The sequence below is a fragment of the Zonotrichia albicollis genome, chromosome 1 (genome assembly GCF_047830755.1).
Source record: "Zonotrichia albicollis isolate bZonAlb1 chromosome 1, bZonAlb1.hap1, whole genome shotgun sequence".
Lineage (NCBI taxonomy): Eukaryota > Metazoa > Chordata > Aves > Passeriformes > Passerellidae > Zonotrichia > Zonotrichia albicollis.
The window spans coordinates 79,724,940-79,749,422 of record NC_133819.1 but is presented as its reverse complement, the minus strand read 5'-3'; the positions used below and the strand labels follow the sequence as shown (position 1 = coordinate 79,749,422).

General features: G+C 40.0%; 1 protein-coding gene across 1 annotated transcript in view; it reads right to left on the bottom strand.

Moving 5' to 3' along the window:
* Positions 1 to 24,483, bottom strand: part of MYO10 (myosin X) — a 166,107-nt gene that overhangs the window by 40,856 nt on the left and 100,768 nt on the right. The window contains exons 7-19 of the mRNA XM_074545473.1: positions 24,221 to 24,234; positions 24,012 to 24,096; positions 23,225 to 23,328; positions 20,900 to 21,029; positions 19,859 to 19,977; positions 18,991 to 19,137; positions 18,705 to 18,805; positions 18,424 to 18,490; positions 17,218 to 17,310; positions 16,421 to 16,489; positions 16,159 to 16,241; positions 14,565 to 14,673; positions 11,751 to 11,831 (exon numbers count right to left, since the gene is read on the bottom strand). Of these exons, the coding sequence (XP_074401574.1) occupies positions 11,751 to 11,831; positions 14,565 to 14,673; positions 16,159 to 16,241; positions 16,421 to 16,489; positions 17,218 to 17,310; positions 18,424 to 18,490; positions 18,705 to 18,805; positions 18,991 to 19,137; positions 19,859 to 19,977; positions 20,900 to 21,029; positions 23,225 to 23,328; positions 24,012 to 24,096; positions 24,221 to 24,234 (1,202 nt within the window). The remainder of the gene's footprint in view (positions 1 to 11,750; positions 11,832 to 14,564; positions 14,674 to 16,158; positions 16,242 to 16,420; positions 16,490 to 17,217; positions 17,311 to 18,423; positions 18,491 to 18,704; positions 18,806 to 18,990; positions 19,138 to 19,858; positions 19,978 to 20,899; positions 21,030 to 23,224; positions 23,329 to 24,011; positions 24,097 to 24,220; positions 24,235 to 24,483) is intronic.

The following is a 24,483-nucleotide window of genomic DNA, read 5'->3' as shown; positions in this document are numbered from 1 at the left end:
GGCCACACACAGGTGAGTCAACATCACCTTGGGCCAGAACAGCAGGAAGCTCCTGTGTCTTGCATTGATACTAATTGCATTCTGTAGAGAAAAAAAACCCCACCACTGTCACATCACTGCAACAGTCTTGCATTGACAATCATTAATATGATGTTTTTGTTCCAATTCCTATAAAACTGTGAAGAAAGAGTTAACTACAGAGTAAATTCACTTTGCTTTATTAGCATGGTGTAGGGTTATCTAAAATGAATGGCAATAAACCTCCCTAATATCAATACGGTCATCAAAATAACTATAAACTGATTTATCTACACATACATATCTAAGGAGCCAGAGAAAGAATGAATTATAATAAATGGTAATAATACATCAGGATCTAACTAATTTAACATTCAACTGCCTTCTGAGTGACTTAATTGTGGTGCTACTGCTCATCTCCTCCAAGCCTGCAGAATTCACAGCCATGGATACTGGTCAACAGCCCTTTGTTTCAGTAAGGTTTAGCTCCATCCTCACTTAGTTACGGAAACCACACTTTGGTTGACTCTATCCATTTTTAAGATGATTTTGTGGAGAAAACTCCTGCTCTTACTTATGGCCTTACAATCTGTTGTGTCATATTCAGATAAGATATTGTCTCTTCTTGTCCTAGAAGTAGATTCTATTCTATCCCTCCTCCATATTTTCTGATCATGGTGAAAACAGACTCTTGAGACTCAATGAGTGTTTGAGAGCATTTTCACTGCTGCTTTACTAGCATTCTTTCTCTGGTACCTGGCCAGCTGCATGGAACAGACACAACTGGAAGCAATGGATGTAACAAGTCTTGTCTTTGTGCAGATGATTTGTGACTTTAGGCTGGGCATGCACTGCAAGGGAGCTGCACAAATGTCTCTCCCCTTCACAGCTGTGTGATAAGAGGTATTGTGGCCCTGTTACATGCTGGCCAAAGCAGCATCACACCAGTAATAACTTAAGCAAAGCATTTACATGTGTGCTTAGAGCTCATTGAGGCCAATGAGATGTGCATGCCCTGTAAGAACCAGGCTGATTTGAGATGTGCTGTGTTGTGCATGCCAGGAGTCACAGGGAAATGCAATTTTAGATGGCTGAACAGCCATTTCTTCCCTGAGAAATTCCTAGGCTAGCTTAAGTACATAACCCAACATAACCCTTAATGTTTGACTCAGAAGGGAACATTTGAGATAAAATCAGTTTTCCTAAAAGCAATTTTGTTTGACATGTGTATTGTGTGCCTACATTAAAAACTTCCTTGATGCTAATTTAAGCGCTGCACCACTTGTAATAAAAATCATCATTTATCCCTTTGAAATACTACTTTTAATTGATGAGGCTGGTCACTGTTTCTGTTTGGCTAAGTATCAAGTATGCAAAAATGGTGCGCTTGGCAAGCTGCAGATGGACATACTCATCTTCATCATGCTGAATCTGGGGCAGCCATTCCTTTGAGAAAGCCAGTATAACAGATGCTCTTGCATTTACCTGGCTTTCTGAAAGTGGATATCTTCTCTCAACCCATCTACATTATCTGCTTCAATAATAAAGGTTTGGAGACCCCTCCAAAGCACCTACTCACCACTTACTTAGGAGATTCCTAGAGTGAGTTTCAAAAATGCCATGATTGATTACATCATGTGAACAGTGGAAACAGAACATAGCAATATGAGTTTGGTGACAAACTTGCCTTCCCTACACTAGATATTGTATAATACTCATGGGTGTGTGCCACAATCCAAGGTGGCTGCCAAAACAAAAACCTGCCAGTGTCCCAAATTATTTACATGGTGCAATGGGCTTCTTGGCAACCAGCAACTTCACAGACTTCCTGAACTGTGGACATTTGCCTGGTGCTTGGGACCAAGCAACAAAACAAATACTGCCCACAAAGCCTGAGGAACTGTGCTGCTATCACCTCCCCAGCAAAGCTCCAGTAAGCAGCACCAGCTGCCCAGCTCCCTGTTGCCTGAACAGGGAATACACATGAGGAATGTGGAGAGAGACCAATGAGAGCAACCTCAAACCTCATAATGTGTCAGCCAAAAACTTCCTGTAGGTTAGACTGACCACCCTTCCAGCTCTGATGATGTCCTCAAACACAGACTTTACATCTACTACATTCCACTTCATACAAGTGAAACCACAACCTGACTGCTGTGGACAGTGATAGGAACAGGCCTGCCTTGCTACTGAGGTTTATAAACCGCCTAAACCCATCAGAAACAGTAAATTCTGAGTGTAAGACAACAAAGATGAAACACTTTGATGTTCTTTGAGTAAACATTTTGTGTTTAATTTTTCATCTGACGAGGCGGCACCAGATGTTCTGAAGTGTGCTTAGTCCTTACAAATGGATCATAGTGAGGTTCCCCCCTCTCAAAGTCTTTGCTGCATCCTGTTAAGAATAAATTAAGAAAACTCACATATAGGTATGTATGTAAACAGATAGATACAGTCGAAGAGAAAAAGGTTTAGTCACTGATCCAAGTTCTACTCTTAAACAACATCTGCTCTTCACACAGATTTTGTGCTCTGACGGTAGCTTTCACAAAGATCTGTGAATAGCTGGGACAGCACTCTTACCTTCAGTAATCTGTTTTTTATGTTATAACCACTGTTGTTAAGCTTTCACTTATGCTACAGGTTGTAAATACTTTTTTTTTGAAAAAGCCAACAAATGAGAAACAAAATAAATCTTATCTTTTCTGAAACAAAGAAGATTTAGCAGAAGAAATACTGAATACATATCATCAATGTGCATACAACAAAACCAGCTACATTCTGACCTACCACCTCTGCTACCACTTGGGTTTAAAAGGACGTATTTTAACATCAGTGAGAGAAGAACAACTACAAGTTATGGCAACACTGTTTCCTGGTCCCATAGGCACTTTATCAGATCATGTACCCTCCATCTAGATTTGCAAGGCAAATCTAGGGCTGCACTTCTTGAGACCAGAATAAAACTCCCATAGACTTCAATGATGCAGGATCAAACCCATTCCCTTTATAACAAGTTCTCTCAAGCAATTTTATCCTAATTTTCTACCCTGTGGCTGAATTCTAATGTTTGCAGAGACAAGCACTTTAAGTGGGAAAGCAAGGCACAAAGTGCAGATCCCAGAAGCACAGGCAGCCAGTGGTGAACAGCACTATTTTAGCTGCTGTGTTAGAGGGCTGTTTCACTGGGGGCAGAAAGGAGAGTTGACACAGCACAGAAGATCAATATATACCAACTGCTATGCTGTCCTTTCCATTACTACTGCAGTGGTTTTTTTCTCCCCGGGCATATTCCATTTCCTGTATTTCTATGGCAAAAAAAATTACTGTTTCAAGTGTGCCTCATCAAAGCTTGCCAGTAAAATTACAAAATTAATTGAGACTTCTGGGTTCTGAAGATACCTTGCTTAACTTCCCCCCCACCACTGCCAAATACATTTGTCCCCAGTATTACTTTCTTATAGTGCAATCAATGCAAAAATACATGCCTTATGCCTTAATAAATGGCAGGAACACTGTAATCCTTAACTTCACATAGGTGGTTTTACTGAATATACACTATGGACTGATCAACAGAAAAGATCTTTCTCCAGAAAGCAGCCCATCATTACAACAGAGGTCTTCCCCCATCTGCACTCACAGCTCTAATTCTGTCGACTTTTTCCCAGCCCTGCAAACAATCATCCCTTTAACTTTCAAACAAAGTGTGATTTATTAAAGCAGACTGCTTGGCAGCAAACTCTCCTGGAGTTCGAAAATATGATTAGACCAGTAAATTCAGTTCTTTTCTCATAAACTTGATTCTGCATGCATTTACCCTCTTTAAAAGAAAATACAACCTCACAAATGTTTCCAGTACAGCTTGGTCAGGCAAACTCCAGGTACTTTCTATACTTTTTCTACAAGTCTGCTGCAGCAGCTTCAAGTATGCAAGATTAAAATAAATTAAAAAACCTGCATGAATTAAATCCCTTACCTTTTAAGACGTTTTCCCCCTTCAGCGTTCGTCCATTGTGAAAAACTGAACCTTTAGCAGGTTTTTTTTTGCAGCTATGCACACACACATACACACACACAGACACACACAGAACAGAGCTTTCTTCAGCTCTGGTATTTCAAGTCTTTCATGTGATATCTTTGGCTGTACTTGCTTAATTCATTCCTGCTGCTACTCAAAGGAAGTCAAGCCTAGCGAGGGCTGGCTCTACAGCAATCACTGAGGATATTCCTGACTAACAGGACACGAGGGCTAATCTCGCCTTATAGGCGGCAAGAATGTAAATATATTTCACAGCCAACAAATTCCTAAACCTTAAGAGATAAAATGCACAATATGCCCTGTGACACAGCTTAGCAAGGAAGAGGCTTGTGAACTTTAAAGTTTTTGCTAAAGAACAATGCTCTGTACCCCAGTGATGCTTTTGGAGCTCTAGAGATGTCTATTTATCATGGACTGTGCATGTTCCCTCAGAGTAGTTACCATGAGAACACAGCAAACAGGATTTGAATGTAAATTGCCATTTAGAGATGGGGGGACTTTTTTTTTTTGTAGTAGTAGTTAAAGAAGAAAACTTCCAGAGCTTGATGAAGTACACAGTTTTTCAACGCACACATTTGCATGACAATGTTTGCAATTCAAATGCTTGGTAGAGCGCACAAGAAGGAAGAAAAGCCAAGTTCTTTGCTGGTATTTATAAAAAGCAAATACTTCAGACTTGGGATCAGTAGCTGCAGTTCCACGATTACCTATCTATGCCACATAGCCACATATGAAGGAATTCATAAGCCACAAAAAAAAAAAATCCATCAGGTGGTACAACATGCAAGAATTATTGTAGTGCCTGAAGTCAGCTCTAGGCAGTACGATCCTCTGCTGCTGGCAGATCAATTGCTGAAGCAGTCAAAATCTTTCTCACTTCTAGATATTACACTGAACTGCACAGCAAAAGTTGCACATTAAAAATATCTCATCCCTGGGCATTTGATTTTTCCACAGAATTGTTCTAATACTTTGCCACCTGGGCCACCCCCATCCAAGTCCCTCCAGAAGCGGCAATTGCTCCCCATCTGCCCTTCCATCCTGCTTACATACCGCTACAGTTACTATCCAAGATCCAGAAATTGCTCCTACCACTTGTGGACAGTCCTACCAAATGATACATGCTGCAAAACAAGTAAAACTCTTGTCTGCCTGCTCTGCCTGGAGCTGGGTGCAACCTTTACAGCACAGTGTCTGCTCCCTTGCCTGCAGCATCCCATCTCAGCTCTCTGTCCCTAGCCTTAAACAGCTCAATTTTAAACCCCTTAACCCCGGTCACTGAAAGACAAATCCTAATACACTTAGCAAAGGAATGCCTCGTCAGCCCTGCTCAGCAAACAACAAACCTTGATGAAGAAGAAGAACATGCCTTGCCTGGGTGACTGCCCGGAGAGTGGAATGACCTACTTGAGCCCAGCAAACGGGGATACTCGGGGATGGGGACAAAGGGACAACCCAGTGGCTCTCAGGCAGCATTAACGAGAGGCTGCACCACAGCAGTGATGGGAGTGATCTTTCAGAGAGGACACTGAAAACAGGCATGGCTTACACATAGCACGAAACACCTTGCTCTTTCAGACAGGGAGTCAGACTCACACATTACATTACTGCCAGCACTCAGCGAGCAGGAGCGATTGCTCTCCTCACACCCACTCTCCTTACCACTTTTACCTAAGGAAAGAGTCCTCTAGCGCCTGACCTAATTACTCAAGTGATGTGTCACAAAATGATGCAGCTGGAACATACTCCACAAGCCTTGATTTGAAGCTATGTAATTCTGCAAAACCCAAGGCGACAAGATCCAGGTAGCTGAATTAAGTGGCCAGGCACAACACCACACCTTCCGACTGCGCCTTCCTGGTTATGAATAATAAGGCCTTATGAGCTAGTTAGAGGGTAAGGAGGATGAATAGTTAGCAATTGTTGACCTGTGAGATCAGGCAAACATGCTGTGTTTTTGGGAAACAGTTGCTTTTCTCCCAAATGATGAGCCTGAACAGCAGCTCCCTGAGTCTGACCCAAGCAAGAGCAATGTGCTCACAGCCTGTGGCTCTGCTGCCTCCAGAAGCAATGACAGCAGTAATTGGCAGCCAGAAAGTTTTCTTAAACCAAGTATTTATTGAGAACAACTGAGATTAAAGACAGATTTTTAAAAGAGGCAATAAGGATCTCTAATATATGAGCTGCTTATACAGCTGTAAATGAATACTGCTAGACTTTAACTTTCTATAGACAGCCCACATACACCCAGCAGCTCCACCTGGGCTACATTATCTATTTCCTTTGCTTTCAAAGTATGACAGAGTAACTATTAATGTGACCAGGCTATCTATTACCTTTTCCTTATGGACAGCAAGTCAGATTTACCCCGTAATCTGCTAGCTCCCAGTACCAGACACCACTGCAGCTATGCTGCAGCAGAGCTACCTCAGGGCTGAGCAACTAAGCCATTGAGACACCTCCATTTAGGGCCTAACACTTCTTAGCTTTTAACTAACTGGGCTCAGCATCTTTAAAAACCCACAAAGGCATCTGCTCCCCTGTAAGGAGACCCAGAGTCTGCTGATTGTCACTGTATAAAGCAAATGCTTGGTATACAACTCCATGGGCATAGAAGTTTGGAACTAGAACACCTAATTAAGGATAATTTTTTAAAATAAAGACTTCTGAAAGTAAAGAAGTTATCCAGATGCTTAGCAATCATCTGTTTCAGGTACAGTAGAATACCCTTGAAGTTCAGACTTTCTCTGCCTGAATCTTTCAAGGTTATGTGTCAGTATCCTTCCCAATGCAGTACCATTAGACTTGCACTCTTATCCATATTTCTACAAAAAAAAAAAATCTCCCTAGAAGGCAAACTCAGTAATTCATATAGCCATGTCTCAATATGACAATACTGCAATTCCAGCTTGACAACCAGCTCACCTACTGCATTCCCTGCACTTGTATCTGCTCCACACCCTGCACACAATCACCCTTGCAGATGGGGTCAAGCTCTGCTATCACTGTTCCTCTGCACTGCATTCCTGAGCTGTACTTCTACCTGGTGTTTAGGCTGTATCATGATGAACTTACATTTGTAATGATTCAGAGCTATTTTAAGAACACAGCTTTAATTCAGGCGCCAAGCAAAATAGGTTTGTATCTTATTTCATATTAGAGGACAAACTGCTTGCTATTCCAGGGTGCCTCATGGTCATTAATGACCTATGCCTCAAAGTACACTGCAGGTGCCAATAGCCATTCCTTGATCCCTTCAAATGGCTCTGCCCCCAGAAGCAATGTTAACAATCTTATTGCCTTGATACTAATTTTCCCAGAATGAATATGGAGCATGATAGGACTCTAAGAATTTATTACAGACTTTTTTTCTACCAGTCTTCCTTTGAACTGCTAAGGTATTACCAGTTCCATTTTTCCTGTTGCTCCCTGTAGCCCCTGCCCAGTAGTAGCTTTACAATACAGGTTTAATTTTGTCTAACTTATTTACCTAACCTAATTAAACTTTAAGATTAAAAAAAAAAGTTAATGTAAAAATCTGAAGAGAAACAGAATTGTCTCTTTAGAGATCACAAGGTCTGAGAGAAAGCAGCTTTTATCTTGACAGTGACACGACCATCACTTCAACAGAGGAATGAGACAGACAATAAATGAGCAGACAGACATGAACAGGGACCCTGCAATCCTGTTGCCTCGTGGCACACATCAACACAAATTTCCTATAAAAACAATTTAAAAAGTGAATTTTTTGTCTACATTAAATACTTCATGTGAACTATAACTAAGCCAGGATTCTGTCTATCAGGACCATACTGGTCTTAGATCTGCAACCAAAGAAAAGTGCATGTACCTATTTATGTGCAGGAAAGAACGGCCACATCTGAACCTGTTGAAGTCTCAAGAACAGGGGATTATAAAAACAAGCTATAATAACTGAGGTTTTGAGAGACCAGCACAGCTGAAGCCCTGCAGATGCTGGAAGTGGGGTCACTTGCTATGATTATACCAGTATCGTGCCACTGGAGATTATGTCAATGTAACTTCAAGAAATAGCCTAAATGGAAACCTGAGAGAGCACTTGAGCCAAGCTGCACAAGGCTGGCTGCTTCTGGGCAACAGGAAAACAACTGCTTCTGAAAGAGCTTGAAAAGGAAGTTTGGATCTTAAATTTACTCTGACCTGTCTCCTGAATAGCACCAAGGCTTAGCAACTTTATTAATAGCAGCAAGCTGGAAGAACATTCATTCAGCTGATGATTTTAGCAATGGCTGCAGCTTCTTTTAAAAAGACAGTCTTTTTTGTTGTTGTTGGTTTGGTTTTGTTGTTGGGGTTTTTTTTGTGGGCGTTTTTTTTTTAATTTAAGGTACATGACGAAAAGGAGACAGAGATCAGAAAAGGCAAGGTTGCAGGGAGGAATCATTATCAACTAAAACAGGAGACAGAAAAAGAAACATGAAACCAAGAAAGAGAGAAAGATGTGCTAAAGTTCAAAGGGATGAAATGATACATAGTTCTGCCAGCTGCATGAAGATAAGGGGAGCTGAGGAGAAAGACACTTCATTAGCAGAAAACACTCATTAAGCATACCAAGTGGAAAAGTTTCCATGTTATGGATAGTTCAGAACAGATTGGAAATTGTGAAAACAGATACCCTGATTGTTCTGGGGTCTCCCAAAGATTAATGGGTCCTCTGTCCTTCTGTCTGAGGCCTGCCTGTCGAAATGTCTTGTGACAAAAGGTCACGTACTCCATGCGCTCCCTTTAGGAAATTGCACTAATGAGTGTAGAACCTGCTTTCATATGTAAATGTTCAGTCGTTTACTGCTTAAGCTGAATTGTTTTTGCTTGCCACTGCAACATATTTAAAAATTGAACTTTAGAAAAATTAAAACAATGAAATAATTACTGTAAATTATCACATCTGCTACCAACATGAATACACTTCAGTATCTAGAACAACAGAGAAAGTAGCTTGCTATACATTCTGCTTTTCAAAGGCTTGAATTTGACTTCTATTTGCTTAACTTCATTCACTTACAGAATTCAAACACACTTCTTGAGTTTCCCCAGCTCCTCCCCTCCAGTTACAAAGGATGTTTACCAATAGGTGTATCCCCTATTTGTATCCAATCCAGAGAGGAACAAGTAGATGGAGAGGCTTTGCTCCCAATAACACAATTTCAGCTCACTCCTTGACAAATCTCTCTGGTCCAGCTCTCCTTTAATGCTGTGTATTTCAAAAAAGCAGTAACACATCCCTTCCTTCCACATACTTAGGTATTTGCCAAGCACTGTTTAAGTACCTTCTGAGTGACATTTATCATTCCATATCACCATGACTGCAGATGGAAAACACAGAGGAAAATGCTCAGTGAAGACCTTTCACTTTCTTTAGATCCAAGTTTACTCCACTTCAGTAGTTCATTCCAGTATTTCAAGCAGTTTTTTCCTAACCAGCCCTGCACAGTGAGTCAGGTGATCCCTGGTAGTCCATGCACAGCTCCTGTGTCTCTGAGCCATGCTGGGTCACAGCAAACTGAGTTGTCACCTTATTTTCCTTTGTCTAGCTGGAAAGAAGTGACATGTTGTATGAGAGGATAAACTGCAAACTCCTCAATGGGACGTGCACCTACAAATCCAGCAAAGGCACAGACACAGCAGCCAAATGCTGATTTTCTGCCTGCTCCAGTACCTGCAGTGCTGCAGAAGGAGAGACACCACCAATGTCACAAGGTCAGCACTAAAAATTACTGTGTCTGTTCAACGGGGAGTGGGGCACAGAGAGCAGCGTACAGCAGGCAAAACTTCCAACAGTGAATCCCAAAGGTGCATTTTGGTAACACTTCCCTGAATGAAGAATGCCATTGAAAAGCATTATATACGGCTTTCCTTCCCCTTTTCAGTCAAGTCTTCTACTGAATCAGGTACAAAAGATAAGCTCTGTGACACCTGACTCTTGTTCTTCAAACAGTATTTCTTATTTAGTAAAGCCATTATTTCAAGTTAAATTTGCAATCAAATAAAGGCAAATGGAAAACAAGTACAACCATTTTTGCATAAGATTTCAGCGAGATTTAACATGTACATTGAAATGGATTGTCTAGAGGAATTTCCCAAGCTGTTCCTGCATGCACTCCTGCAGTTAGAGGTGGTCCTCAGAGACTGTCTCAAGCTTCTTCTCATTGCACAGCTGCTAATTCTGTGAGAGCTGTGTTTTAGTGGCAGTAAAATATATGCACAGATAGAGTAACATGCCAAAATTGTAAGGGATGAAGTATTTTAGTGGGAAATGACTGGAAGAACAAGGAACAGAGGAGTGGGAACTCGGTGTTTTCCTTGCAATGGAAATGCAACAAATGCCTGGTGCTTGCATCAGTCACAGCAAATCCTTGCACCTTTCTACTGTGCAGATGAGCCTTATTAGTCAGGTATGAAAAGACAGATAAGGAAAACCTAAGAGTTTGTTACCAAAATCCTTCTGTTTAAGAATCATGGGTCTTCCAGACAGAAACAGGAGCAGGGAAGCAGACAAGCTTTTCAAAAGTGCCTTCCTTCTGTGATCAGGGACTTTGCTAAACATGCAAGCTCACAAATCCCAGCTATTTGCTGGGCTCTGTCATCCACATGTGTTAAGCTGCCCTGGGTGACTTCACACCTCAGAGCACCAAACACCTCAAGACACAGAAAGTTGTTTTTATTTGCTTCCAAGTTGCTCCCGTTTGCTGAGGTGCCCAAAGTCTGCATGTTATTTGGCACATCACAAACAGCAGAACAGTCAGCAAAGGAAAACATGTAAAGTCAAAGATGTCCACTGTCCAGGTGGCACTAAAATCTACAACGAAATCCACACATTTGTTTTGTTGGCATCCTGATTAACTAGGCAGCCCAGAAAAATAGAACATCTAAATATGGATTTATAGTAAAGTCACCAATCTCTGAGTTGCCACGTGAAAACTACAAATCAGATTCACTAGCACCTCTCGCTGTTGTATTTTTGACAAAAGCAGAACATATAATGAATAACAGTCTATTATGCCCAAAACAGATGTGAAAAACCCCAGGATACTAGAATCAGGCTGGAAATATTAATTTCAATGACTACTGTACCATTACCACTTCGTTTCTAGAGAGCCCTCCAACAAATCTTGACGCAGCCTTTCATTATTTGTAACTCAAAAGACAAATTGATATTGTAAGCTTTAGTCTTCAAGCCTGTTTTTAAAACAAAAATCTGAAACAGAACAAAACATCCAGTATGTACAATTCTAGGTATTTTCATAAATTGAAAGACCAAGAGTCTGACAAGAGAGTCATTCACACCAGTTTTTCTATACACATCTGAATCACTGCCTATAGTGTCTTAAAACAAACTTTGTGATTTTGATATTTTCTCCCTAAAAAGGCTCTCACACAGTTGTCACACAAGAAGTGCAGCCTTCTACCTTCTGTAAATAACCTTTCTTAGAGCCAGCCATTTATCAGAGTTGTGGCCAATAACTTTTAAAGAAGTCCATAATCCACATGCAAAAAAAAAGAAATCAAAAGCCCTTCCCAGTGCCTTACCCTTGAAAGCCTTCTACAAAATCAGTGAAGAATGGTACCCTCTGCTTCACACAGTGGTAAATAACCAGACAGGCAGCAAAAGATTAGGCCTTAGATGTACAGAAAAAATGGACACCATTTAAAATCTTACCTTCTGCACGTTGGGTTTGATGCACCGAACAAAGAAAGGGTTTGAAGAACTCAGCGTTGCCATCAAAGAATGAAGTGATTCCTGAAACACAGGTAGAGAGAAGACAGTAGCTCACAAGCTGGATTTTTGTACAAGCAACATAACCCCGGACAAGAGCTCCTGCAGCTCAGCACTGCAGACAGCATCTAACTGCAACACCTAGTGGTGCACACCAGAAGTTACTGCACCCTGGGTGCTCCTGCTTCCAAAGGGACGGGGTCAATTCCTGTGCGTTCCCTTCTTCCACCGGCTCTTCTCATCAAAACTGCCATCACTGTTTAACAATGAAGAAGACTCACAGATTGATGTGAAGAAAACTGTTCATAAGGACAACATAAAATTGTTGTTTCAAGGCTCTTTCAAATGACTTCTTATGACTTCGGATCCACATTCCCAAACAGCTAAACTCGAGCAAGTCAAAAGTCTATGGCAAATCTATGGCAAAATCCACCAACTCAGATTTCCTCTTTTCATTTCAACCACTCCAAACCCACTCATTTTCCATCTTCCCTGAAGACAACAGGTTTTTTCCTAGCTTTAGAACTCTGAATGATCCAATGCACATTAGACTATCAGTCTAACCTCAGCCTGGAGATAAAAATCACAAAATCCCTCAGTCCTTTTATGATTATTACTTTAATTACACATCCGCCCCTTTCCCGCCTGAGCCATCATTCCGTATCTTATTCCAACTTGCCTCATTCTGTGTCATTAAGTATGATGAACCTTTTTTAACTGAAGTCTTGCATTTACTTTGCAGAGATACAAATGATTGTACAGGAGAGGAGCTCAGGCTCAAGAGCCCACAAAGTTAGCAGTGGTGAAGTTACACCCCTCAAAGGTGGCACTTTGTGCCAGGCAGCAGAAAGAATACAGAGAAGGCTGCCAAGGAGGCAGAAAGTGCACATTTTAAAGGAGCAACACTGTGTGTCCTGCCATATGTCTTGGAGCAAAACTGTCAATGTCAGTCTGTTACAACAAATTCTTGCTTTAATCTGCAGACCAAGCACTTACTTGGTGATTGAACATGCAGTAAAAAAGGCAGCAGGCAGAGTTATGGCTGTGCACACACTGGTGCAGGGCAAAGTGAGGAAACAGCAAAATAACTGGGAACATAAATGGTAGTTCTTGGTTTGCTTGCTTTGCCAGCCTATGGACCAGGGAGTTGGGCAGCAAATATTAAACAGACATACAAAGACAAAAATCTTTGTGTAAAGACAAATATTTACAGCTCTGAAAAGTATAGGCTTCATTCTTATTAAACCTGTGTGAACATTACACATCTGTGCACAATTCTCTCATCCCACGCTCCCACTTGGGGCCTGGATTGGAAAAGTTGGTCAGTCTAAACAAAAATGATTTAAACTATTTTCACTTTCACCTTGGTACAGCCAGGCAGATTCTGCACAGTGCTGCAAGCCTCTAAGTCACTGTCAGGTGATGAGCTAATCTGGAGCTTGCCCTGGTAATCAACAGGCTGAAACAGATGGTATCTAAACTCTGCTCCTCTGCGTGCACCCCCAGGCCTGCATTAGGCAGGTCATCAAATGAAAAGAAGAGTCAACCATTTATCATGAGAATAAAACTGTGAAGGCAAAGTTCTTATCTTCAGTTGAAATAAAATGGACTAATCCCTGTAAAGCTTTAAAACATGTACAAAACACCCAACCTCATTCTCTGGGGAAGGCATGATGTGAAGGTCAACATCTTGTAAAGCAGCCCAGCTGGTTAATGGTCAGTTACTGCAGCATTAGATAAGAGGCAATAATGTTTTGATTTCATGTTTTATCACCCTTATGTTTTCCAGGGCCTCTGACAGAGAACAGAAGGACTACTACACTTTGTTCTACCTTGCCAAATGAGTGAAAAAATATGGTCTGTTTTTGTAAGGTTAACATTTTAAAGGTCTACTTTGCACATCTAGAAATAACCAAGTGGAAACAGTACCTTAAGTTACCCCAGAAAACCAGTAAATAACACCATCTCATGACAAGAAATGGATACTTCTGAGATGAGTTATGGTAGCACAAGCAAGCTGTCCCAAAAATACATCAGTGTTTTTTAATAAAAGACATTGTGTGTGCCCCAGCATACACTCCTTGCTGTTCTGCCCAACACTTAGCAATCGTCTGTTAGGATAAAATCTGCCCTTAAGGGGTTTGAGTCTGCTGTTCTTTAAAAAAAGAGAATGAACTCTGCAAATGCATATTAATTCAAACAAAATGAAAGGCAACTAATCCAGACTTGTACTCATGCAATTTAGGAGATGTTCCAATCTTCCCCTTTTAAATAATTTGCAGATAGACTTTATGCTAGATTTCAATTTGGTGCCATTTTTGATGAGAGGCTATAAACCCTCATAAAAAGGTGTTTAACAAAAATGCCTTCCAAACTTTAAGCTAAAGCAAGGCAACACCTTAATGAGGTATTTATTCAGCACTTATTTTTCTCAGCATTCAGGCACTGCTGTAAGGCTTTGAGGGATTTTGTGGCTGGATTTAGATTATAAAGACAAATCAGGACAAGAGAGACCAACTTCACAGACGAGCTTTAAAATAAGAACAAATAGGCAAGTGGGGAATGCAACAGGAGTTTTGTGGGGATGGTGTGATGGAAAGGTTAGTGTCTACATGAAGCAAGCCAGGACAGTCAATAGCAGAGACAGCAATGTTTTCATGCTCAAGTTTTGCCTTTCTCAATCTGCACCTGCTCCTTACTGACCAGGGTCTGTCTGTCACTGATTAGCCACAGAGCAGAGCTGATACATTAACTGACCTTGAACTGGAGACTGACAGTGGGCTTTCGGTGCTTGCTTCCACATTTAAGAGTGTCCTGATTGTTGCGACTTGAAACGTGTTCAAACAAATCATAGATGAAATCAAGACTGAAATGGAAAAGAAACATAGTATTTCTGAAGTGTATCTTAGCAGGCTGTGAGGTTCACCACTGTAGAATGCAAAGAAAGCACTGTCTTTTAGCAAGAAGCTCCACCATCAAAAACATGCTTCTTGATTATTTTCTCACTTATTTATTTGCTTATTTTCTCCACAATCTTTAATAAACAATAGATTTTGCCTTTGTAGAATTTATCCAGGAGAGAAAAAACAAAACAAAAACAAAACAAGGAGGATCTTTCTTCTCAATTCCAAACACATCATTAGGGAAATGAAGTGTGAAGTCCTGGAGGCTTTACTGCATTTCACTCAACCAAAACTGCAGCTGACTGCAACCAGAATTGTACCTGAACGAAGACTAAAAAACAAGACTTCCAGCTTGCTTAGGGACATAACACAAAACAGGCACCCATGCAAGTCTCACTTTCAGATAACAGCTGTGCATGCTGTGTTCTACCCTATTAGCTGGGTATTCTCCTCTTACCATTTCTACAGAAACAGAGACATTTTAATTCAAGCTCCACACAGATATTGGTGTAAAAGCAAAACCAGGCCCAGCTCATTTAACTAATTTAATATTTTTGCCTAAATATTTCAGTTGACAGATGTTATATCAGAAATGTCATAAATCCAGAACAAATAACAGAGAGGAATTGCTTATTAACAGTTTCCCTGGCACAGAAGGGCTTAAGGGATTTACAAACAAGCAACTTGCACAGCAAGGCAGAATGACTGGATGGGATAGGGGAGGGCACCAGATGAGACAGCAACATCCAGGCTCAGCTCTTTCTTCTTCTGCCATTCCTCTGTGTGTCCTGGAGTCTCAACCAAACACCTACAAAAAGGGATGTGGTACCACCACAGCTCACAGGGTACCACCATAATGACCCGAAGATCTTACACAGCAGAATGACACGAGACATGCAGGTACCAAAGGCATCCAAGCTCAGACTTTCAGTCAGATAAATCTTAATAAAAGTTGTCCCCTCAAAGCAATTGCTATATGGCAGTTTGCACCCTGGCAGTCTCCGACAGCAAGTGTTCAACCAATTAGGGAATGCCAGAAACACAAACATGAAGTAAAAATCCACACATGCACGCTGCCTATGAGGCACTCTGAAACAGTTAAAAACCATGACCACATTCCAGCATCCTTACTCATTACAGAGCAGCAAGTTAGTTCTCTGGGGAGCCCCTGGACTGAACAGCAAAAATAGTACAGTGCAGGTAAACCCAACTTTGTGAGAATTGATTACAGTCAGACCTGCTTACAGGCAACTCTGATAAGCTCATTTCTGTGATATGATATGCTCAACTCTGTGTCATTCTGTGCTCCTTTCAAGTCTGTCAAGGTCTGCTGCTATGCAACATTTAACATATTCAAACCCCAGCAAAATTATGTGTTCAGTCCTGGCAGAATTAGTTGATACACACCCCTTAGCACCTTGACCTTAACAAAAATCGCAGAAACTTACCTGCTTTCACGTAACAAGTTCAGGAGATCATCTCTAAAAGTATCCCTGTTCTTCTCCAAGATCCCCCTGACATCATACTGGACCTAGAAGGAAACAGAGCTGGTTCAAACAACAAGCCAAACAGTCAGGCACCTCTCACAAGAGTGGTGCTGTAAAAAGTGCTGAGGGAACAGAGCGCTTTAGTTAATTCTGAGCAGCCTTGGGGGAAAATTAAGCTAATGAAAGTTCTGCTTGGAATAATTTCAGCAAATAAAGAAATTACCTCCCCAGCGTAGTGCTTCACTCCAAAGTTGTGAACGGCAACCCTTGGTTTTACATAAAAAGGATTGTTCTAATTGGAGGGGGAAAAAAAAGAGAAAAATATTTGGAGGGGGTTGTCACATAATCCTCTCAACCCATACCTAAACAGACCATTGTCTTCCAGTAAACTCTCTGGAAGATTAGTGCTCCAAAAGCAAACAAGCAACTCATGATAATAGGATTTGTTAGTCTGGGCTGCTTCAAATGCAGTAATAACAGATTTATAGCACATAAAAAGGCATTATACTAAACCTGAACCCCATCTGGCAAAACCATCTATAAAAGGCACTTTGAAACAGAAGGCTCTGTCTTAAACTGGCAGTTATGAAGATTGGTGGATATGCTTGCATCCCAGAAATTGTGAAAAATAATTCCAGTATCACAAATAAAGGTAACATTAATCTGAACAGAGGAAACAGCAAAATTTCAGTAAATGACATCAAGGTAAATGCTTTATTACATCAAGGGAAACTGAAGATCTAAATAACCTGAGCTACTGCAGGTTGACAGAGTTCTCATTTAGAGTAGAATTTGACTTATTCACCACAATAGAAGGCTTAAAGTGAACAGCAACAAGGATACGTTCTTCCAGTAACCAACTCAGACTTGTCAACAAAGTATATGCATTGCCAGGGAAGTAGGATCACATCCAAAAAAGCCTCTAGAACAATGCACCCATATGTTTGAACCATGAATTTCTATCAAAGCAAAGACATCCTATATCATTTGCACAGCAAATATCAGCAAAATATCACATACAGCATGCTGAGCATTCAACTTCTCCAATAAGGTGGAGTCAGTAGCTTGAGGAAAATGGCTCTCCTCATTGATGAGTGCTAGCAGTCCCAGTTTCTAGAACAGAAAGAAGAGGCAGAAGATGAATTAGTGCATGAAGGAAAACAGCTGTTGTCCCCTGTTTGGAAAAATCACAGTCCTTGAAGTTGCTGTGTGCAGAGAGGCACAAAACTACTCATACACAACTAAAACCCCACTATTGAAGGTGACTGTAATCCTGTTTTTCTGGCAATGTTCCTTTTGAAATATAGAGCATATGATCTGTGGGCAAAATAAAGAAAAACGAGCTACTGGAAGAATCAGTTCTCCTGACATAGGCAATTTTTAGATGCATACAGTGATATTGCCCCAGAATCTATCCCCAGCCTCCAAGATCTCCATTGATCAGGAGTCTGAGGAGTTTGTGTAAAACAGCCTTTTCAAAAAAGTTTCTTTCATATAATTATCCACCCAGTTGTTGAACCACTGCAAACTTATAGCACCCACAGTGCCCAGAGGGAGAGCAAAAGATACACAGTTTAACTTCACCCTGGGTGAAGCACAACCTCCCTTTGCTTTACCTATGCCTCCGTGTGATTTCCTTTGATGTTCCCCACTTCTCACGCTAGAAAAGGAGGTAAACAAAGCAAGCTACCCCACAGTTAATTAATGCGTCCAGCAAGCACCAGGTTGATAACAGCCTCTCAGGAAAACACGATTGTCCAGGTGCACATTTTAATAAGCCACTTCCCAAGGGCGCAGAGCAGCTCCTGAAAAGCCACCCTGCCCTGACTGCCGTCACGTCCTGCATGCTGGATCCCCTGCCCGCTGCCACTCGCGCCTGTGCCCCTTTAACTCCTCAGTCACACACCCTGCCACGGAGATAACACACACAGCCCGCCTTGCACTGATGGCAGGAGACAGCATGGATCAAGTGGTTCTTTTGAATCATCTACAAATATTGCTTTTTTGTATAATCACACATGGAGAAAAATTGCCGCAAGGAAAAGAGCTCACAATAGAATCCTTAACATAGCCATAGACGAAAATTATCTGATTAAAAGTTTACTACTTAAACATGCAAGATGCACCATTTTCTTCACTTGTTCTTTGCACTGACAAATGTTTTAAAGACATATTATCTCAGAACAAAAAACTAAAAGTAGGAAACAGTATCAAATTCTTTCTTACCTTTTCAATAAGATCCAAGCACTCTCCATTGTCTGTCCAGTCAATATCTTCCCAAATTAGTCCTTCCCTAAAGAAAATAAAGTGGGCCTTTTTATTGAAATTATTTTAGCTGTAGAAATAGGAGAAGCTGGTGTATTTATCTTGCAAATTAGAGTAAAATCAGCTTGCTTTTATAAATACACTGCTCCAGACAGAGACTTTCAAAGGAAGCTAAGGTAGCTGCAAACTCAAGTGACCATGATATTGTCAAAATTATTTCAGATTGCTCCTCTCTCTCTTACCTGCTGTATTCCAGTTGCTCCAAGGAAAAGATGTGCTTGTTGAAATACTCCTGAAGCTTCTCATTTGCATAGTTAATATTGAACTGCTCAAAACGGTTTACCTAAAGAGACAAGAAATTTTCAAAAATTCATACACTTCAAGTATTTTATTTTGCAAGTAAGGGAGTGGGTTAGGAAATAACATGCTTAAAATCAAGTTCCAAGGAAGATGACAAAAATATGTAAAGCATAAATAAATAAAGCATAAATATCAGACAATCCATTTAAATAAGCTTTTGAAACTTACCTCAAAGTTTTCAAATCCAAATATGTCCAAAATTCCAATAGTCTTGAAATCTTCCTTGCTCCTGATTCTGCTATTGATTTTTTTAATGATCCATGCAAAACACTGAGAATAAAGTGCCATAGCCATAGAATCTCTGCTGTCTATTGCCTGTGTTAAAGAGGGAATAGACAACACATCAACCACCCCATGACTGAGAACTGAAAAGATTCTGCTGGTCAGTGTGCTTAGCACAGCACAAAACAATGCATAAGGCAAGCACCTCCCTACTACCATGTAGTTTGGCAGCAATTGTATTAACACTTACAAAGCATCATGATTTGGCCTTCAACAGTTTAACTTAAAACAGCTGCACTTTAAAATGTGGCTTTAAAATTACACTTCAGGCAGCATTCAAAAAACTAGGAAGTTATAAACTTCAGGTGTGGAGGAAGGAAAGAGAAGTGTAGGAAACAATACCTTAATTCACCCTTTTCCAGAGGGAAACATAATATTATGCATACCTATTTCTAATTGTCTTCTTGCAAATGATAAAAATATTTCTCCTGAAAATTTTGAAAAAACATTCCCCTGACACAAGTGTCAATAGTGAAAAAAATATCAGCCTACATGTTTAGAATTCGAAAAAAAATGGGAAGCAATCAGTGTTCATAAAAATAACAAGGGACAAGCAATAAGCCCTGGCCAGAATTATAGGATGGGATCTAAAGAGATTATACCCTTCCCAAAAAAATCTATGTAATACTTTTGATTACAACTCTGATGGATGAGCTAAGGTTCTGTTCTTGAGGGATCACTGATTTCTCTAGACTTGAAGACTAAAACATCTTTCAAAGACCCTAAAAACATGTCAAAATTGAGATGCCTTTACCTGTTGTATACTAAGAGGTGTTAGGATTTCTTCTCCCCTGAGAATCATTGACCTCTGAGTCAATGCCTCTGTTAGCTGTGTGGAGTCCAACCCCAGCAACTCAGCAGACCGACCCAGGGCTGGCAAAAGAGAAAGACAAATATAAATATGTCCTTAAATTTATAAAGCTATGAAACCCATTTGGTTTTTACTATTATTATTATTACTACTACAACTACCACCACCATTTAAGACGCTCCTGAAATGACAGGGACTGAAGATGAAAACACAACAAGAAATTCTAGGATACTGTGTTGCTGCTCATGAAAAGGCATAAATATGTGCAACTAAAGGAAATTAGCAGAAGAAGTACATCACAAGTAAGTCACAAATATTTATTTTCATCTTAATGCTACATCAAGAACTTAATCTACTAACACATTTTTCCAGACACAAACATTAATAGACTCTTTGTCCACATGAATGTGTTTCCATTTTCCTTGGGATGATGAGGATTAACCAGTGACATTTTTCTTCCATGCATACTTTAATCTTCAGTTTTGCTATAATGTGGTATATAAAACAGTACATAATTCTACTCTCTAATGCCATACTTAAACAAACATTTTAATTGCCCACCAGCTCAATCTTTAGACATACCAAAACATTCTTTCAGATATTTAATTGAAATACTGCAAGCTCTAAAAAAAGATACTTTTAGTGGAGATCCTGGTTAGGGAATGTATTTGAGCACTTCTGTTTTGTCAGCTTGAGAATATTTCAAAGAAGGAATTAGATTCAAATAGAATTTCATTACTGTTAATGGAATAAGTATGTGCCCAAGGTCTTCCCAAATTAAGACTTCGCATCCAGCAGCAGACTCCTTTGCCTTATCTGTCAAACCCCATCCTCCCAAAGTAACATTTTAATCAACAGTTACAGGTGTTAAAAAGCAGTAAAACCCTTTCACTCCTTGTCCTTGCTATGGTCAGATATACTAACAACAAATAAGACTTTCAGAACCCCAAGAAACATTTAGATTGGGATGCACAGCCTTCTCACCTGTTTTAAAGGACACTTGTGCCCCTCCAGCAGTGATGAACTCAACATTTCCCAGATGCAAAATGCCAGCCAACAGCCTCAGAACTTCTCGTACTTCCTCCCTGCTGAACTCCATCACTTCCATTGCAGTCTGGAATGACATGTGAGCTTCTTCAATAACATGCACAGACTCAAAAATGGGAGGCCTTAGGAAAGCAAGTCAGGACTAAAAGAGAGCTGGCTCAAGTCCATTCCTTTGGTTTCATCCCAAACTGAATACACTCTAAGGCATCACTGGGACATCTTGGAACATGTAAGCATCACTCTACTTTTAAGAAATTTCATTTTGATGTGGTAATGATGCTGTAATTTGCTTTCAAATTCATCATTAAAATCATATAAATATTGGATCGACCTGCTGAGTTGTGCATCAGATGCAATTACTATAGTTTGAATTATTAATTGATTACCTCCTGCATGTTTTTACCAAAATTTGCCTACTGGCCTTGTAGGTAACAAGGCATGGGGAAGAAAACACAGCAACATGTAAGATTTCATCATTTTTGTGCCCAAACATGCACCTTACTAATGTGGTCTGACAACTTCCAGTCAAACTGAAGAAGGAAGGTATCTATATAAAAAGTGCTGAATTTATGAATAAATAATATGGCAACAATCAAGGCTCAATTGCATAAATGAGGAGAAGAGCAAATAGTAAAACATTAAAAGAAACACTAAAACAAGAGAACACATACTTTCCTTTGACACAGAAGGGGTAACTGCATGCCTCTTGAAAGGATCAAACTTTCCAATTCTGGGTGTAATATGAGCCTGTCTGAGACCAGATCACTGTTTTGTGCCCCTACAGTCAGACTCATCATGTTACAGTCACTGCAGGTGTTTGACAGATGACACACTTTGTCTTTCATAAATCATCCATTTATGAATGAAAAACGGAAAAGCCTCAGACTCATCCCACAACTCAAAGCAGGGCAGAGATAATGGCTGAAGGTTTATTTTGTAAAGAAGACCCCTCACAACTAAAGGGAAGCATCACTACAAGTTCATCTCCCTGTGCACTGTGCTGCTCCTTCCTGTCTCCTATAAAAAAGTTTCCCTTCAGTAACACTTCAAAGACTTACACTGCAATAAAAGCAGGCAAAGGAGATGACTATAACAGGAAAAGGCAGGTGAGGGTGAGCTGGGGGGCTTCTGCCCACCTCCTGCTCTGGGAACACAGCCTGGCAGCCCCACTCCCAGTCTGCCCTTGCTGCAGGCAGCAGGCAAACATCACCTGGCCAGCTGATTTCATGGTCTGCCTAGCCTGGCATGATTAGCACCAATTAAATGTCATGACAATCAACTTCAGCATGTGACTACAATATAGATAAGTTACCAATGTTTCCAACACTTCCTTCTGCCATAAAAGATGAGGGATTTTTACACTGAAAAAAACTGCTGCATCCACTAGTTCATCAGTTTGGCAAAAAGACTAACATAGCTAAGCAAAAAAAAGTTTGGTGAAGGGCATAAAACCAAAAGTTTTACCTGATTTTTAAAATCTAACATCACCTCAGTGCTACAATACCCAATTAGTGTGGTCAGTATGGACTAATTGCTGTGGAGGTGAGAACATAAAGCCATTCAGAGAAATTCCATCAGGACCTGGGTTTATAATCTGTGTTTATGTTTTCATAACCCTATTGTATAAGTTACTCCATACAACTGCATTTTCCAGCTGCAACTTAAAGAGTCACAGGTGCTTTGCTCCCTGTGTGCTGTACTGCAGACTCCACCCAGTAGATGCCACGTGAATTGGGCAAAACTTTTGGATTGAAAAACAGTGAGATCTATATCTATATCTATATCTATATCTATATCTATATCTATATCTATATCTATATCTATATCTATATCTATATCATCTATATCTATATCTATATCTATATCTATATATCTATATACACGTATATGTATGTATATATATATGCATATGCATATATATCTGTAATAGAAAACAATGCAGGGAAAGGCAAAGGCATGTAAAAGTCTTACTGACTTCCCAACAGATATTCTTTTCATTTCAAAACACAGGCATTTTGCTAAATTACAGCACCATTTGAAACAATAAAGTAAAAATGAAATACTGGAATAAAGATAAAGGCATGCTCAAAATGAAAGTGAAGCACTCTGAGAAAGTATAAATCCCTGCAAGATTAATGCCTCAATGAGAGAGCTGCACATGGAGGAAAGCACAGGAAGGCTTTGTACCCAGCTCTGTCAATGGGCCCCACACACCTGAACTTCCAGCACTTTTAAAGCAAAAAAACTAGGGAAGCAACTCACAATGACTTCCTTGAAAGAATCTTTGTCACTGATTGTCTTATCCGCTGTACATCCAGACTGGTTCAAGTAGTGGTAGTTCTCAGGTACAGATAAGTAAAAAGCATCTAATGAGAGAAAACAGGGTGACTGAAAAGCAATACCAAAACAGAAGTACTCCACAAGTTACTATGTCAGCTCACAATTCATTTGCTCAGAAATTATGACACTGCACAAGACAAGGTTTTATATTAAAATAAAACTTTATTTTTTATTTTTTTTTATCAGATGGGGGGTTATTTTGCTGGGGTTTGTTTTATTTAGCTGCATAATAGAGTTAACTCTACTTATAAGCATGCAAAGACAGCAGGCCCACAGGGAGATGCTGAAACAGCTTTATGCAATTTTGCACGTATACAAATGTCATTTCTTTTGTTCAGTGGATTTATTCTTTATGAGAAAGGATTAGAGCAACTAGAATTATTTATCTTTGTTGCTGTGGAGTTATTTAGCACCAGCAAAAATATTCAGTTTGAACACAATGAGGCATGTTTGTCCCCAAGTAATTTTCCCAAGGCCACAGCAGAAGCTGGGAGGAAAACTACTGTCAGCTCAGTGAAATTCTTCAGCTAAGTAGGTTCCTTTATCAAGTTGAGCTCAAATTCACACTCACTGAATCCCAGCTGAATAAATAACCTATTTCTCAGCCTGGGTTAGTGGGTTTCTGCAGTTAAATTCTCCACTGCTGTCACCACTGCTGACTGCTAGCAGAAAACCACTACAGTTGTGTGACTTGTGCTTTGCCACTCACCTTTCTCTCTCTCTTCTATCCCTGCCAGCAGAGCATAGAATATATGATAATTTCTTTCCCCGGGGTTTTGTCTTACTACACGATTCTGTCAAAGGAAAAAATAGTTTCCACTTAAGTGATCATTTTTGAAGACAGATTTTTTTATCCACAGTTTCAGAAAAAAATTTAATCAAACTCAATTAAATAAGCAAAAGCAAACATCAACTTACTTTTTCCAATAAATCTGGAGCCAGCAAGAGAAGCTTCAGTCAAGGAATAAAGTAAAAATCAATTAATGCAGAGGCTTTTTATAATCTTCCTTTTTTGTTTGAGACAATAGGAAGACTATCATGATCTTTTCTTAAAACATGCTAAGCCTGTTTCATACAATACATCTACAACAAGATAAATAAAGTAGTAACAATGATAATATTGTAGCAGTTCTAATATTAGTGTATCAACACCTTCTCTTCTATCCCATCAAAACTGAACT